The sequence below is a fragment of the Varroa jacobsoni genome, unplaced genomic scaffold (genome assembly GCF_002532875.2).
Source record: "Varroa jacobsoni isolate VJ856 unplaced genomic scaffold, vjacob_1.0 scaffold_1263, whole genome shotgun sequence".
Taxonomy (NCBI): Eukaryota; Metazoa; Arthropoda; class Arachnida; order Mesostigmata; family Varroidae; genus Varroa; species Varroa jacobsoni.
In genome coordinates this window covers 576,379-592,666 of record NW_019214165.1, presented here as the reverse complement: position 1 = coordinate 592,666, position 16,288 = coordinate 576,379, and the positions used below count along the sequence as shown (strand labels likewise).

The 16,288-nt window shown below is 42.5% G+C and overlaps 1 protein-coding gene across 1 annotated transcript; it reads left to right on the top strand.

Moving 5' to 3' along the window:
• The first annotated feature begins 10,948 nt into the window (after positions 1-10,948).
• Positions 10,949-14,485, top strand: LOC111268194 (uncharacterized). The gene has a single exon (XM_022847017.2). The coding sequence runs from the start codon at positions 11,100-11,102 to the stop codon at positions 13,005-13,007; it is 1,908 nt and encodes a 635-aa protein (XP_022702752.1). The 5' UTR covers positions 10,949-11,099; the 3' UTR covers positions 13,008-14,485.
• Positions 14,486-16,288: the final 1,803 nt, after the last annotated feature.

The following is a 16,288-nucleotide window of genomic DNA, read 5'->3' as shown; positions in this document are numbered from 1 at the left end:
TAAGATCGATCGCAAGGCTGTGATATGTGCCCGGTGAGATATTACTATAAGATATAGATGCAAGCATAGAAAAATCACAAGAATACAAAAAAAAACAGCTGCTTTTCTTCACAGCTGTTTTTCAAATGTCAACCAGTGAGTGACGCAATGAGAACTTGCTATAAATAGCAGGTAAAAAAAAATACCTGGCAGGGTGCATGTTTTTAAATGTCACCTATTAAACCTTTTTTGTTTGCTAAAACTTATCTCTTTAACAAGTGCTTGTGGGTCAGGAGAAGCAGCTGAGCACATTGGAAGTCAGTGAAGTGCCTACTTCTAGAAGGCGTACAGTCCAAGGGACTTCACTTCCTGACAAGGTTAACTTTTATAAATTTACGCTCAATTGTCCTGTATTTATTATGTTCGTTCATATGTTCTGTACCCCGTTTTTCCGAGCACATTGAATACTCAGCGTTGTAGAACTGATCTACCCATGTCTGTTGAACCACTTCGTTGATACATTGAAAAATTATAGTCTCTAATAAGATTTGCGCGTTTCAGCATAAAACCAGCTTACCTAAATTGCGTTATCAAAAATTTACTCGCGCGTGCTTCGAGGCAAACTGACCAAGCGCCTCTTCCATACTTATCGATTCCGATAAAAAATTAGAGTATTTAAATAAAGCAATCTAAAGTAAAAAAAGCCTAAATGCGTAGTGTTTGCTTTGTCTATCTAACCCTATCTAACTTTCAATTGGGAAAAAATAGCGCTGTCCGTGCGACGACGTAGTCCTGTTCTTGAGTTTCCTTTCCCAGGATCCAGGTGCAATCAGTGAATTCTAGATTTTTTAAGTATAAGTCGAATTTTGAAGGCCTCTAACCAAATTTCACCCGAACATCGGCTAACGCGTCACAAATTATTCATTCATTCATTGTCGTTGTTCTCTGCATCGGCTGTCAATACGTACGGCGCTCCTGTTATGAAAATACTTAGTAGGAAGCGTATTCAAATAGGATAGAATTTCCAACGAATGAAGAGCGCACGCCCCCCTTGAAGTGACTTACTGAAACGGAACACTTTTATGGCATAGATTGGGACAGGAAATCGGTTAAAACCCAGAAAACAGCTACGGTATTAAAGCAACGCTGAAAAAATAAATAGAATATTAATTGGACGAAACATGAGAACGGTTAGAGGCCTGCATGGCCGATCGTTTGTTACGTATCCCTCGAACTCGTTCACGTAGCAGTTAACTACTGAGAGGAAAGTGATCAATAGAATTCATAGCACGGCAATGGCAAAAATACCCAATAGAATTAAATGAACATTTCGTACAACTAACGTTAATTACCAGCTATGGCGCTCCTTTCTTAGTTTTCCGTTTCTGTTTGATACTATTATGTAAGCTATAATCAAATAGGCTTAAATAACGCTATAGGGAAAATGGCCGTGAGTGGAGCGACATCTATCGTTAGTGACAGTTAATTTTCGACTATTCGGCATCCCATACGATTGACGACATCTCAACTTTCGATGAAACTGATCCGTGGATATATTTCTCGAGCATGGAAAGTGTATTACCATTTCCTATTTTTGCGGTTTTCTCTTTCTTTTTTGAAGAATAGAGCCATACGCTCGCGTCTTCAATGTATCTAGGCTTGTCGTAGTAGTCCAACATGGCGAAAGACAACAGGAGACCGTAAAGCTCATTAGAGCTTGCATTTGAATTAGGAGAGTAAATGTATTCGTTTATTTATTTAACCGAAATCGATCCCTTAATGATTTTTTCTCCCATAGAGCTTAATGTTAATTCAAATAAATTTTGGTGTTCTGTTAGAAAGTTATAGAGTCTAAGGTAAGCTTTTGGTTGAAACATATTTTCTACTGACAGAGTGGCAGCCAAATGTCTGTATGGAACTCTATGTGAAAGGGGTTGATATCAATCGAAACCTTTCGCTGGGCTGAATTGAAATGCAGCCCATATCCTTGGGCCCAAATATCAGTGGTTAGGCTGAAAATATTTCCCAACGGCGAAAACCTTCTATGTAAAGTTTCTTCCTTGACGCCTTGGCGAGCTGAGCAACGCAATTTTTTCACGCTTTTATACCTGAAAATGGCGAAGGACTTATGGAAAGGTTAGTTTCGTCCACGTGACTGTGGCACGACCATATGCCTTGAATCACTTTTAAGTACTTTTTTTGATGAGGTTATGATAAGTATTAACTGAAAAATTGTGACAGCCGAATGTTTGAGTTGAACATTTTTTTAATATTCCCTAAAACATCTTTTGACGAAGAGATATCAAAAGATTTATATATTTAACACACCATTTAATTAACGCCGGTGTTTTACACCGATGGATCTGGATGAGCTGGGTGAAGATGCGATATAATCTTCCTCGAACTAATGTTTCAGTCTTAAAGAACCGAACGTAGTAAAACATACATAATTGTAAGCTTTGGTGACGTCCCGGAACATTTACATACCAAATCATCATGGACGATTCATAATCACTTATTCTACGACGGGAACGGAAGGACCGTTACGCTAATTTGTGATTTGTCGTTCAATGATATATCATCCCATCGATACGAGCAAACGACATTTACCTGACGTTATTTGAATCATCTGTACCGTCACAGCAGGGTCCCAACTACTCGAAAACAGAAAAGAAAACACCTCAGGTACAGCATGTACACTAGCAGATTACAGCCTACATCTGCTAGGACACACACTATCCTATATTCTGTAGGTACACACGAAGTAGTTCTCAATCGAACTTGAATAACGTCGACAAACGTTTTATAATACAAATAATATGTAATTGTCTAGATTCGTTTTCTGAGCAACGACTGAATGTGATCCGCCTTATCCAGAGCCATGTAAATATCCTTCTAGTTATGTCTATCGGCCATGAATCTGTTCCATGATGATGAATATGTTACATGAGAGATTTCCTATTGGTATTTCGCATTATGTTGACCTTACGTATTATAGCCAAGAATTAAAAATAGGCTCATTAAGTATGAATAGAAATATGTCTTCACTGAGAGCCATCCAAAAGTGAACTTGTTGAATTAAACGGAACTGTTCAGTGCTCTCTACTATCCGCGGGCCATTAGCCTACACCGTATTGAACATCGTTTGCCACGAGACTGTTGCGTTTTCAACAGCCAAAATGCCAGCGTGTCGCGTATTTGAGCGTACCTGCGAGACTACGCAAATCTATTATCAGATCGTGCCGGTAGATAAGTGCGCATCGACCCAAGGAACGGCTAAGCAGACAAGCAAATAAAGCCCTGCAGGGCAAAAAATGCCTAAATGTGAACAACGGGAAACATGGATACGCGAAACGACAATGGTATACATCCGTCAACGATTTACCAAAGGCGTGCTATTGTACCCTTAGTAGATGGTGGCAATAGTTTCTTGACGTTTGACGGGTGCCCTCATCTCACTGACGGTGTATAATGAGCAAGAGTGATGAAAAACAAATGGGGAGAATAAAGAAAGCTTTGGCAAAGCCAACGTGGACGCAAACACGCGTCTTAATGTTGGCAAAGTAGCGGCGGAAGGAGCTTTGCAATAGTTGCTCTGCCTGTGATGATTGCTATCTGTAGACATTTTCGCGCTAAAGAACTGAAAGGAAAAGGACAAAAGCCGGTAAGAAAGGGTTGATTTAGTGTTCTTGGCAAAACGAAGAGACGCGTGTCTACGAGTTCGCATGCAGGTTGGTGGAGTGTCAACTATTTTCAAATAAAGCAAATTAACGATTTTTCTGATTATCGCCACGGCTGTGGTATGCCTATGCCGGTGCCCATGGCGTGAGAACTTCTGAAAGCCATTGCCAAACTTTGAATTGTCCGTATGTCATCTCAAATAAACGTTATCCCAGTAGATTTTCCCATTGAATGCATCGTGTACTATGTGTACTAGAATACCAATAGCAATAAACCGCAACAACGACTCGATGCCTTCCGCAGCACAAGATGGCGATAGTTTTCTCCTTTATAAGAGAACCGCGATTATTAGTAATATCACGGCATTATCTAACGTTATATTTTCTCGACGGGTATAGTAGACACAACAGCTCGCGCGACGTGTTCAAGACAAAACTCTTCCATTCACCTATTCATTGTTTTGATCTATCGTTTTTTGAAATCTTACCTTTAGCTATGCCGTCTGCATCAAATGCTGTATGCGCATGCTTGAAAGGCACATTCGATCTCTCCAGTAGCGCTGTACGTTATATGCTTTTTGCAGAACTAATATCTTTGTCTGTCTTCCCGTGAGGTTTGTGTATTGCGGTAAGGCTTAACGTTAGCAGTACCAGCGTCAAATTTAACTACAGCATATGATATTTAATATTGCCGCAAACACTTCGTTCAATTTGGCAAATATTAGGAGATATTGAAAAGAATTATCGCCATTCGACGTGCCGACGGCATCGCCTACGACATCGCCTACGACTTGAGATCTGTCAAGGGTATTTAACGCAATATGTTTACCTCTGACGAAGATTGACCTTAGAATGGTCTAAAAATCTGTCATACCCAATCACATTTGATGAAATAATCAATCAGACTAAGAGAAATGTTTTGAGTAGGTTTATGGCTGATACTATAGTCGGCCATGTTCGACGATGAAAGACGCTACAGAAAGCCAATCAGGTACAACAGGAATCGCGTTCCAACAGTAACGTCTATAGAGCCGTTCTGATCGCGTCAGTAACCTATCGATTACATTGAACGATCATACTTCACGATCAAATGGATGAGGTAATCGGAATCTCGGACTCTACACGGATTGAATACGGTGCGGCCTCTATCGGCCATATGATTATAAAAAGGACCGCTTTCCCAGCCGATCATATGTACTGCTACAGAGGCTCGTAATATCTTGTTTGATACAGCGGCTCCTACCACGCATATGACAACTGATGGTAAGGCTCATAACGGACCGGACACGCCATAAAGGTAGCATCGAAGCGATGCCGTATCAACAGTGATCTTCACACAGTTGTCATACCGTCATAACAGTGAGCACTATTCCGCATTTTGTACATCCTCTCTTGCATTTTTCTTTGAAAGAGGAATATATATTAATTGTAGTCGAGGCAAGGATCCGAGCTATAAGGAAAGTCATTAGCTAAGAAGACGACACGGTGGAAGTTCCTCTCTAGTTGTACGGGCTGTATGCTTTTCAGTTTGCCAATCGTCCGTGTAGTTGTCTCCATAGGGAACTATACGGCCTCTGCAATAGCTGCCACAGATCTCGCACTACACGGCGGGAGATCAGATGAATGCTAAAACGGCGGAAAAACCATTTCGGAAACGTTTCGATGCTGTTTAACTTATTATTGGCTCCTCAGCATATACCGTTGACCTATTCGCAAGCAATGCTTCGTCTTGTAAACGTTAAGATTTCCTTCTTTCAGGCAATATGGTTGGCAATCTAGTATCCATCTCAGAGCGCTGACAAAACTGCAGATTCTTTAATTCCGCTGTTATTTGAACTAATACGTCTGGACCTCTTTCTGGCTCTCGGAGAAATCGGTGGTGTGTGAAAACGGTGTTTTTGAATTGAAGGCGCTGCTGGACAGCGTGAAGATATGCTATTAATTTAGATAATACTAACTTACTTTCGGACACGAGTGCGGTCTTTCGGGTTGCGGTTGAAGCCGTGTCTAAAATCAGTTTGATCTATAAGACAGCATGTTCTCACTTGCGCAGTCCTAATAATCGCATACTGCCGTGCTACAACAACTGGTGTGTATGAACGTATAGCACAGTGGCTAAGTTAAAACGACAGGGTGTAATGATTGATTTCACACAGTAAGGTCCATAATGTAAATTTGCGCGGGCTGCGTCAAATCTTCTCTTGCACGGTGTCCGTACGAAGCGCCATCCATGGCGGCTTGTTTCACCACACCAAAATCACCAATTTCCTATGCTATAATACCTTCCGCTATGTACCACCATAGATGATCTCCTGTGTGCTAGGGCATTAAGTAAACACATTGTCGCCCTCTAAGCCCACAGTGTGAGCGAATAAATTACACATTGCAAGATAATTTGGGCGCCGATATCGCATGATTGCAGCTTTACAAAGCTCGAAAAAACAGCATGGTTTGCAGTAGACACACAGTAGCCCGATTTGTCTTGTTTCGCCGCTGGTTCGTTTAGCCTGCTGATGATGCGATCATATGTTGCGTTCACTTTCACTATCATGGAATAGCGTTCGCCCTAAATTAACCGGTGCCATAAACAAACAATGATTTTTCTTTTCGATTTAATGTGGTGAACCCAGTCAAGCCCCAACGAGTAGTTGGCGTATGCACCATCCGGCTGATATTTTATAACCTTTCGACGTGTTATTATAGGTACAATATTACCCGGGAATAGTTCGACGCGATACCTGCCGTATATCCTATTTGCTGCTTGGTAACGTTCAATATACGAATGACGGCCAATGTTATTGAGATAAAAAAAATAGGTATTATACGTGTGATGATGCTTTGTGACACAATCCGTGAATGGCACAACTTAGGTGATAGTCAGCAAAGTTAGATCAAGTTCTTGGGAGTACGCAATTCCATCATCTCGAAGTTTTTTCATGTTTGGCCAAAAGGGTCGAACCATTTAAGAAGCTGGTCTGAATCTAAAGACGCTTTGACGGCATAGCGAAGTATTCGAGTGCGTAGATAAGAAAAATTGCACCCGCATACTCTAACTAGAGACACAACTACAGTAATTTCTACAGCTGCATAGATTTTTCTAAATTCTAAAACGAAAAACACCTCGTGTTATCACTCAACTCCTGTGCCCTGAAAATGGGTAAACGACTCATGAGAAAAAAAAAACGGCTTTGATATGCCCAAAACATTGACTGCAGCTACATTAGGCCGTAGGCCCTCTTCTTTTAGCTGTAAGTATTATTACATATCGTGCTTGTTAATAAAATTAAAAAAAATATTACCTGTTTTTTCTTACCTAAGCATTACAACAGTACGGTTCAATTGAAAGCTGCAAATTATCTATCATCTATATTCATTTATGAGCCTAATATGGTCTTTATGTATATTAGATGAAGTTAAATGTAATAGCCTTTCAAAAGAATGGCATTGTAGTCAAATGCTGAAAGAAACATATGTTCTGTTGACTGTAACACTTAATCGAACACGGACCACAGTAGAACACTGCCTGTGATAGGTTTGTATGCTAAGTTTAACTTTCCCTCGATTATGTTTGTGTGTATTTACTGTGAGCCGAAGCCTCGAAACAGGACACTAAAATTTCCGCACGTTCGGGTCTAAATAAAAAGTGTCCTAGTTCACAAGGTTTAAAAAATTACTATCAATTTACCAGATTTCAGAGCAACGACAGTTGTCTGTCGCCATATATGGCGTGCTTCCTAACACGTAAATAAGCTGGATAAATTTAAAAAGTTTTCTTCAAGAGGCTGGGGAAAGGCAGAATCTTTAATACTGCACATGCTATAAAAAAAAAAAACAAATACTTTAAGTTTAATGTGCATTTGTGAAACAGCATTTGTAACAGATTTGTAAATTCAAAAAGAACTAAACCAGTTTGCGTCTCGTGCGTCCGCGGTGTCTCTTGAGTAGTTTGCGGCCGGTGGATGTGATGGCTTCAACGAAAAAACGTTTTCATCACTTGGACATGACGATTCAGGCCAGTTCGTTTAGAAAGGCACGTCCACAGCAACACAGATACTCCTAACTCTTGCAGAGGAGGAATAGGACAATACTCACTTCATCTGTCGTTAGTTCAGTCGAATGGAAAATACGTACTCTTTTTATGATGTCCACAACGTAATTACCAAGAACTTTACATTCGTTTGTTGCAGACAAAGTAACCTGCCAAGCGAATCAGCGAAAACTGCGTAGAGAGTTTTCCCAGGAGAAAATTGTATTGCCATCTACCTATTTGTTCTAGACATATTAGAAAACGTTTCGTTAGACGATCTTCATTTATGGAAATACGCGGCGCCAAATTTGGAACACGATGTTTATATTGCTGTAACAGTGGAAGCTGGGTTTCGACGTAAGACGTTGATCTCCTACCAACTACAGGCTTGGGATTCATAGAGATATTGTGGGCATCATCTAGAAATGATGCCTGCCAAAAGCTGGGCGACTCCTATCTCTACAATTGAGATTTGGCTTGCAAGCTCGTGAAGCCTCATGGAGCAAAAGTGCACAATGGCTACACATCTCTAGGTTACTACATTGGGTTGGAGCAGCTCTCTAGGGAAACTCTACGTTAGTCTTATTCTCGGCTGATATTAAGGTGCAAGGTTCCCTTCTCAAAGCCAATCTGTGAGTGTCTCTAGTGGCTGAGCGAGGTCGGGAGTGATGCACTCAATTTTATGTCTGAGTTGACACAGGATTTAGCTATTTACAGATTCGGTCGGTGTAGCCTCCGTAATCAGCTATGGAATATAATGGACGGCCGACAAACTGTCATAAAAAAAGATCGCCCTGATGCATTAGCGCTAAGTTACTCTTCCCAAGGGTCTGTGGATTTCACACCGCGTTAGATGTCGAGCCTGGCATGAATTATTAGACGTCCTGCTCAGCGATTTTCTAATGGATTGTGAACAATTAGTTTTTGAAGCGGAACGACTTGTAAGCCGCTGACCAAGTCTTCACACGCTGATCCTCTTTAAATCGGCATTATATTATGGAACATTGCCATTTTTATTGCACCAAATGAGCGTCAAAAATGCTGTGTAGAAAAAGTAGAATTTTTTATGCAACGTATCAAAGCTTAAATTTTAAGTTAATAGTCAACTTAAATCACACACGAAGAGCACCAATGATATCTCGTCCACAGTTAAACATTAAAAAAAAGTCTTTACTCGTCGTGCATAGTAAACATTATAAGCTCGTAAAATTGCATCAAATCCTACACGTAAAGAGATTTCAAACAAAGTTCGGTTACTTCTCTAACTAATAGGAACTCAGTGATCTGGTAACATGCAATACGACAGTTTTAATTCACACACATTTTGTGCCTGCATGCCCCGAAGATACCCCGGAACCCGGCCGGCCAGCCAGCCGGCCAGTCTCCGACCGTAGCTCAGTTTTCGCTTACTGGTGACACGGCTCTATGCAAAAGGCTTATCATTTTTATAAGATTATGAAAATTTTTAGTATACTGAACCAACCAATATAGAAAAATTATGGACTCTTTACAAAACTGCTCAATTTTTTTTTCGATACCGAGTCACAGCGGTCTGAAAGCGGGTTTTAGCTGTTACCATTGCATACACATCTATAATATACGTGACTTGTGATACAGACGGGACTAAATTGACAGCTGTTATAATATTTATCTGAAGCAAATAGCTGGGTTTCGACCATTCGTAAAATAAAATAAATATTTAAAAGGCTCTATTTTATTATAGCGACTGTCTGGGCTGACTAGACACGCTGTGCTGTAGGTTTAAGCTCAGCCATAGATGTTTCATGCTGGGAGTCAGCCGTCTGGACATAGAGTTGTGTATAAGTAGGTCGCTTTCATAACCGCGCATGATCGGGATACAGGGCAAGTACCCTGCAGCACGTTACTTAGGATAGTTGATTCGTTTTGTTAGTAAATTATTATTATGTATATATATATAATTGTAGCTTAAATTCGATAATCGGTAACGGGAGGAGATACAAGTAGCTTTTTGTCATTGTCGAAGCGAAATTTCTGGAATGATTAAGTCTCTCGTATATTATTTGTTACGTGTACCAGCATAATCAGAGGGATACCAATTATCAGCAACGTGCATATCAATGATTTTAGATATATTGTACTAGGTTCCTGCTGTTACTGGCCTTTCTAATGACGCAAGAGGCTATAGGCAGGTATTACATTGCAGCCTGTGAACAAACGGCTTTTAGCAAACACAATGAGTGCTGGTATGATTACTTGCGTCGTACTTGCAGAACCTCAATTCAGGGACGTGTGCCACAATAGGTGTCTAACCAATTTCGTGTATATATAAAAAAAGCCTATGGAAATATCTGCCCTGAGAGGTACAGGACATGATGCCGCTACTTCACTCGAGAACGGGAAAGGCGATAGCAGGACCCGGCTATCGGCGATTATTTCCGACGTCGTTCTCTAATTGCTTTATCGGCTACAAATCCTCCTCTTGCTGGTTGCTAATGATCACCATTGTTATCGGTTTTGAGCCCCGCCTCGAGTGCGTGACTGCGTTCCCTATGGTTGCCTAGGCCTGCCCCCTCGCCTCACTCGTTCAGTTGCAAGAGCATTTAGAATCTCGAATAGCATGGAGCAATGAAAGGCCTGCTTTAAGGTAGTCGGCGTCCACGCTGCTTAGGCTAAGCATTTGTAAATTGAGCATAATTGCAATCGTATACTTTAGTCACCAATTGAAGCTGATTGTTACATATGATGGGTGGATAATTGAACGCATCGTCGTCTGCTTCGATTTGTATCTACCTAGTCATATCGTTTGGTACCAGTCCAGCTAAAGGTAGTGTTACATCGTGATTTGCTGACTTGCCGCTAATTGGACATGCTGATACTTTCAATAAAAAAAAAAAAACTACCTGTGTGTACGTTTGGCAGGCATTACAGTTTCCTGGTTCCGACAAAAGCTGTTGTGTCTAAGGGCCAAAAGTCCTAACCGGGCAAAGCTTTCTTTATACTTTCCATCCGTCCACTGATTTGCCCATCTACCGGCGGTGCTATCGAAATGGTGTGTACTCCTTTAGTCTCTGAGCCCCTTGAATCAAAGAAGCTTACTGGCGCTCACACAGGGTGTTGAGGAGTGGCAAGGGCCATTTGCAGACCCTCGCCACGATGATCGGCGCCTGGGCGAATGGGCGGGCGGGCGGGCGTTCGTTTGCATCGGTGGCAGAGGGGCGCGAATCATGCGCGACAGCATGCTGTTTGTTACTGCCAACACCGTCGCCTTCGTCTCTCAGACGATTACGAAGCGGCTGCAGAAGCAGTGGTTTTCTCGTGCGGCGTGAGGCGCGGCTGCGCGCCAATCATCGTGGCCTGCTGTCATCGAGTCGTAGTGACGTGTGCTTTTGGTGCTCGAAGCCTGGCGCCTGTCACCGCCTGCCAACGCAACGATGTCGTTGCCGGCCAATGCAACGATAGCTGCAGTTGTCAACGACAGCGGCAGAGATGGTAGCGCCGCCGCCGCCGCCGCCGCCGCCGACGCCGCCACCACAGCATCGACCGTGGCCACGACGCTCATCGGTAGTGAAGCTGATGGCGAACAAGTGAAGCAAGCCGTTTACGATTTTGCTGTGCCGCTTCTCGTGCTCGCGTGCGTTATATCGACAGTGTTCAATCTACTTGTGCTCGTATCGCTGCGCTGGCTACGGCGCGCAATCAATCCAACGTTGAGTTTGAGTCTAAGTTTGACTTTTGCGGATGCTTACGCCTCGTTCATGCTCGGACTGGGTTTCGTCGTGAACAGTTATTTACCATTGAAGAATCTCGGCATAGGCCAATGTTTCAACCTTGTGCTCGAAGCGCTACGCCTCAGCGGCTTAGTTGCCGCCGCATTGAACCTGCTTGCCTTGTCATTTAACCACTATCTAGGAATACTTCGACCGCTACATTATGCGTCGACGGTGACGCGACGTAGCGCCTACATCGGAATAATTCTATTATGGGCTGTGCCTCTAATGCTGTTCTTTACGTATTTTTCGAGTGTTCCAGGTCAGGGTTTTCAGTCGACAGAGTGCCAGGTTATCGCATTCTTGCGCCAATCACGATTTTCTGCTCTACTTGGCATGATATTCACCGTGCCGCTCATTGTAATGATGCTCATTTACATGCATATATTCTTCATTATTCGACAGCACAAAATCGGGTTGTTCGGACAGGGTGCCGTTACCACGATGACCACTGCCCAAGGCCGGCATGTCGTCTGCAAAAAGACGTCGTCAAATTCGTCAGTAACAACGAGTCTAACCTCCGCAACCTGCACGCAGGCCAGCCGTCGCCTGCAGAACGTGAAGGCGGTGTATACTACATTACTGATAATCGGCACTTACCTCATTGGTTGGATGCCTGCCGTCTTCTTTTACGTGTTTACCTGCACCGACAGCTGCCCGTTCCCCATAACAGAGATTTCATATCGGACACGCATCTCTGTTGGCATTCTCGTTAACGCGCTTATTGTACTCAAGTCGCTTGTGGATCCATTCATTTATGCCGCTCGTATGCCTGAAGTTAGTGAAGCGCTCTATCGGATGTTCCGCTGCCGACCGCGAACGAGCTTCCGACACGTGCGCGGGCCTAGCTACAATCGGCACGGCAGTAATCACCTCAACAACTATAATTTTAATCACTCAGCCCCATACTGCCCCAAATCGCCTCCTGGCATTCTAGTTCGAGGTGGGAGTCAGCAAGCCGACTGCACACTGACCGGCTCACGAACCGTGTACGATCGTCCAGAGGGAAACCTGCCCGGCTCTCAAAGGGTGGCCAACTCATTGCCCCGTGAGGACCAGTCGCCTTCCGCCTCTGCTTCAGTTAACAATGGCCTCAACAACAACGGATCCATTTCGCGGCGTCAGCTGCATGCCGCGGCGGCTACGACAGCAACTGCTGTTACTGTAACAGCATCCGTGACAGCAGCAAACCCTCATAAATCTTCTTCTCCTGTTGCTGCCCATACGGCCACCGATAACGTGACAACAATTGCCGACGACACGAATCGCTGCGAAAGCAAAAACTGTGTTGTTGTTGTTGCACCCATTACAGCTACCGCTTCTGCCAACGTTAATGATACTACGAGCGATAGCTCGCTATGTAAAAACAACACAAACTCTCAAAATAATGTTACTTATGATGACGACAATGGTAATAATAAGAGCAATTGTTATCTGAATGACAGCGACGCAATTAACAGAGGCCTAGAAAACCCAAACAAATGTCGGTGGTTCCGCAATAGTTGTGAACAGCTGGAGGATCACCATGACGGCTCTTGTCATCAGCATCGTCTCGCGTACAACGCTTTCTGAGATTCGCCAGGACGGCGGGAGCAACAACTGCAGCGGCTGGATTTCAGCATCTGCATCAACAGAAACAGAAGGAGGAGCAGCAGCAGCAGCAGCAAACACGCTGCTATCGACATCGGTAGGACGTTGCAATCAACGACCGCTGTTGGGCGGTAGCTATTACCCCTGCGGCGGTGAGCAGCACCAGCCCAAATGGCTCGTAATGGTAGTTGCCCACACGCCCGTGTTTGCAGTTAAGATTAAATTATAACGACACCCAATTGCGATTGCGGCCACCTGACTCATGCGTCGCTTTCGAAGTCTGTTAGGACGCTCGTGGCCTAAAAAGGCCCAAGAAATCTTTGCCTCGAAGGATACACATCGACTATGATAATAGCCACCCAAGAGGGATGTAAATAATAACAGTAATAGTGTGATTCGCGTATGACGACCGTACGCCAACTTCCAGCATCTGTCCGCCGTCAACGGTCTGATCATGCTCTGCGTTTGTTGTTAGTCCGAACTGAGATATTCATAAAGACGTAAGAAGCTTCTGCGTAAGGTAGCAGGAGAACTTATCAGGTTTACCACAAGGCTCTTTGGCTTGTTAATGGATACACACTGTATCTTTGGGTACGGAGATTATGATGGTGGACCTCGAAGTGGAATCTCTATAGCAGACAGAGAGAAGAAAAGAAACAGACATCTTACGCCGATAGTGTTTGGGAGGCTCGTTACGCGGATATACTGATATTTATATGATGTAATGGCGGTCCCAGCCAGCACCGTAGCGCTACTTATAGACTCTGCTGATTGTATAATAGCATGTATATAAACGAACGATTCGTAATTAGAATAAAATACATTTTATGAGGAAAAAAATATGGTAAAACTCGACAGGTGGATAGATTATAAGAGGTTAATCAAGGTTCAGGTTCATCAAATAGCGTGGCAAACTCTTCAGCCCGACGAATCACTGAAAATATAGTGACACAGCGTTAACGCTTGCCAGAACTTAGAAACAAAGAACAAATTCTGGGCGAACATAACGCATTATTATCTAAAGTTCATGATATCCAAATTCACTGGACCAAAGGATAAACAAGTCGGTGGTAGAAGGGTCTCCGCGTATTGATGACGACCTTGAGAATGACTTTGTACGACAAAGTTATCAACGAAAAACATCTTGAAGAGGAATGCTTCGCCTTTTCACTACTTCGTTTTTATTTTGCTTCGTTTGAATATAGGAAAATATCTTTATGGAGAAACCCATATAGCTTTTGTGAATCAAAGCCAAGACAGTAAAATGTACCGTTTGCACAAAATTGAACTTGTCTATGACAACGTTACCGGAAGCTAACCTACTGAGTAGGCGCATAGGAGCCCTATGAGGCCATACATATCGCTTAAAATTAGCAGAAATAGAGCACAACTCCCACTAAATTTCCCGGCTTTACTAAATAAAATAAACCAGACAGCAATTTGCGGTCCCAACAAAACAATCCATTGAGTCACTATTGCCATTGAACATCTATCAAGCACATTTTTCGATAATATGTAAAACCCAAACAAAAGCACAGACAAAAGGTCCATTTCAGTGAAAGAGGCTCGACGTTACTCTGACCACTTGCCAGCGCTGAGTAAAGAGCCACCCTTTGTGGGCTTTTGACCACTGAAATTCGTGTATAGCCTCTGTCTATGACGAGTTTATAGTGTCTCAGGCCATGTTACCTGTGATTACACGGCAGTGTGACACACGCAAGCGCACAAGGCTTCCTCACTTGAGTCGGCCCATCTAAATAGTGTGCTAGCGATGATCTTTTGCTTTATAAAGGGATTACTTTCCCAGTTCATAAAACGCTCGAAGGCTCTTGACATTGAAGGAACTCAAATTCCTCTATTTTTCTCCTAAGAAGATATTCGTTCTTCATTTTATGCTAGACACTAAGGCACAATAGAGCGATTGAACATAACCCTGCCATTATTCGATATTGTTTTAATATATATGATTTTAATAATATAATAACATGATTTTTTTTTTTGTAGAATTAAGTGTTACTATTATTATTCAGGCAGCCGAGTGTATCAGGTCTTCATGTTTGCTTTCCTTTATATATTCCTTAAATCGGCTGTAGTTTTGATTAGTTTCAGCCACGAGTATCCTATTCAATATTGCTACAATGCTTACCAATCCTTTCTTTTATTCTATAAGGTGCGAACTAAAAATCAAGTTAAAACAGCGCCGACGTAGAACGTCTGGAATGACACCTAGTAGGTACTCCGTCTACAATATCCCTAGATAACGAACTCCTAGGTGATTAGCGCTTCCTTTTAATTACCAATTGCTTCCTGCTCTTTATGCGCACTGTCCTGCCAACGATATGTTATTGCACACGGTCAGTATAAACAACAAAAAATATATGTTTTTGTACATATATATGTAATAATTTTCCACATTATTATTATAGTGTAAATAGTTCTATATTAAACGTATATAAACTATATAAAGACGTACTCGACTATAGCATTACTCTGCCGCAGTTTGCCGATAAGATAAAACGTTTCGTAGAAAAACTTCCGGCCTTACGTCGCCGTCAGTAGCCACCGAATGAGTGTCAGCTTTTTGTTACTTTCTTTGATGTTGATTGCTGGATAAGATGTTGGCAGGGTTCCTTCTACATAACGGATTTCATGCGCTGAAAACTTTCGAGATACACTCGTTACACAGGTAAATGCGATTCGTCTTTCCAACTCCAATAGAAAAGACCTCGAACCTTTTAGCGCTGACTGCAAGCTAAAACAGGCCGAAGAGAAAGCTGCTCTAGCATAACCACACTCAAGTGAATTTCCTTAAAACAAATCTCATTCTTTTAGTACATTTACATTCTAGTTACCGCATATCATTCTCGCGATAGGTGTTGATATTATAGATAGATAGATAGATGTTCAAGCCCGCTGTCACTGTATCAAAAAGCACAAGATATACGCGCAGTTAAAAAAAAACAGTGTTTACGTAGACGACGACGACGACGACGTCGTCTGCTAAACAGTGAAGTGTCGAAAGCTTTGTCGCACCCGATGTTCGCAGTCGAGATATTTACAGTTTACCGTTGTAATGACAATAATATAAGTGTATCTGTAGCGCTAGTGCATCGTAATAACATCTTAATGCTTAGGTAACATGTGGCTCTGGCTAACATTAAAGAGGTCACTTTCCACCACTGCGCCCGCGTGATTGAAACCTTTGGAAATGGCAAGAGTGAGAAAAATGTTCGGGTTTTTCTATCTGTGTCATCCTGACTTTG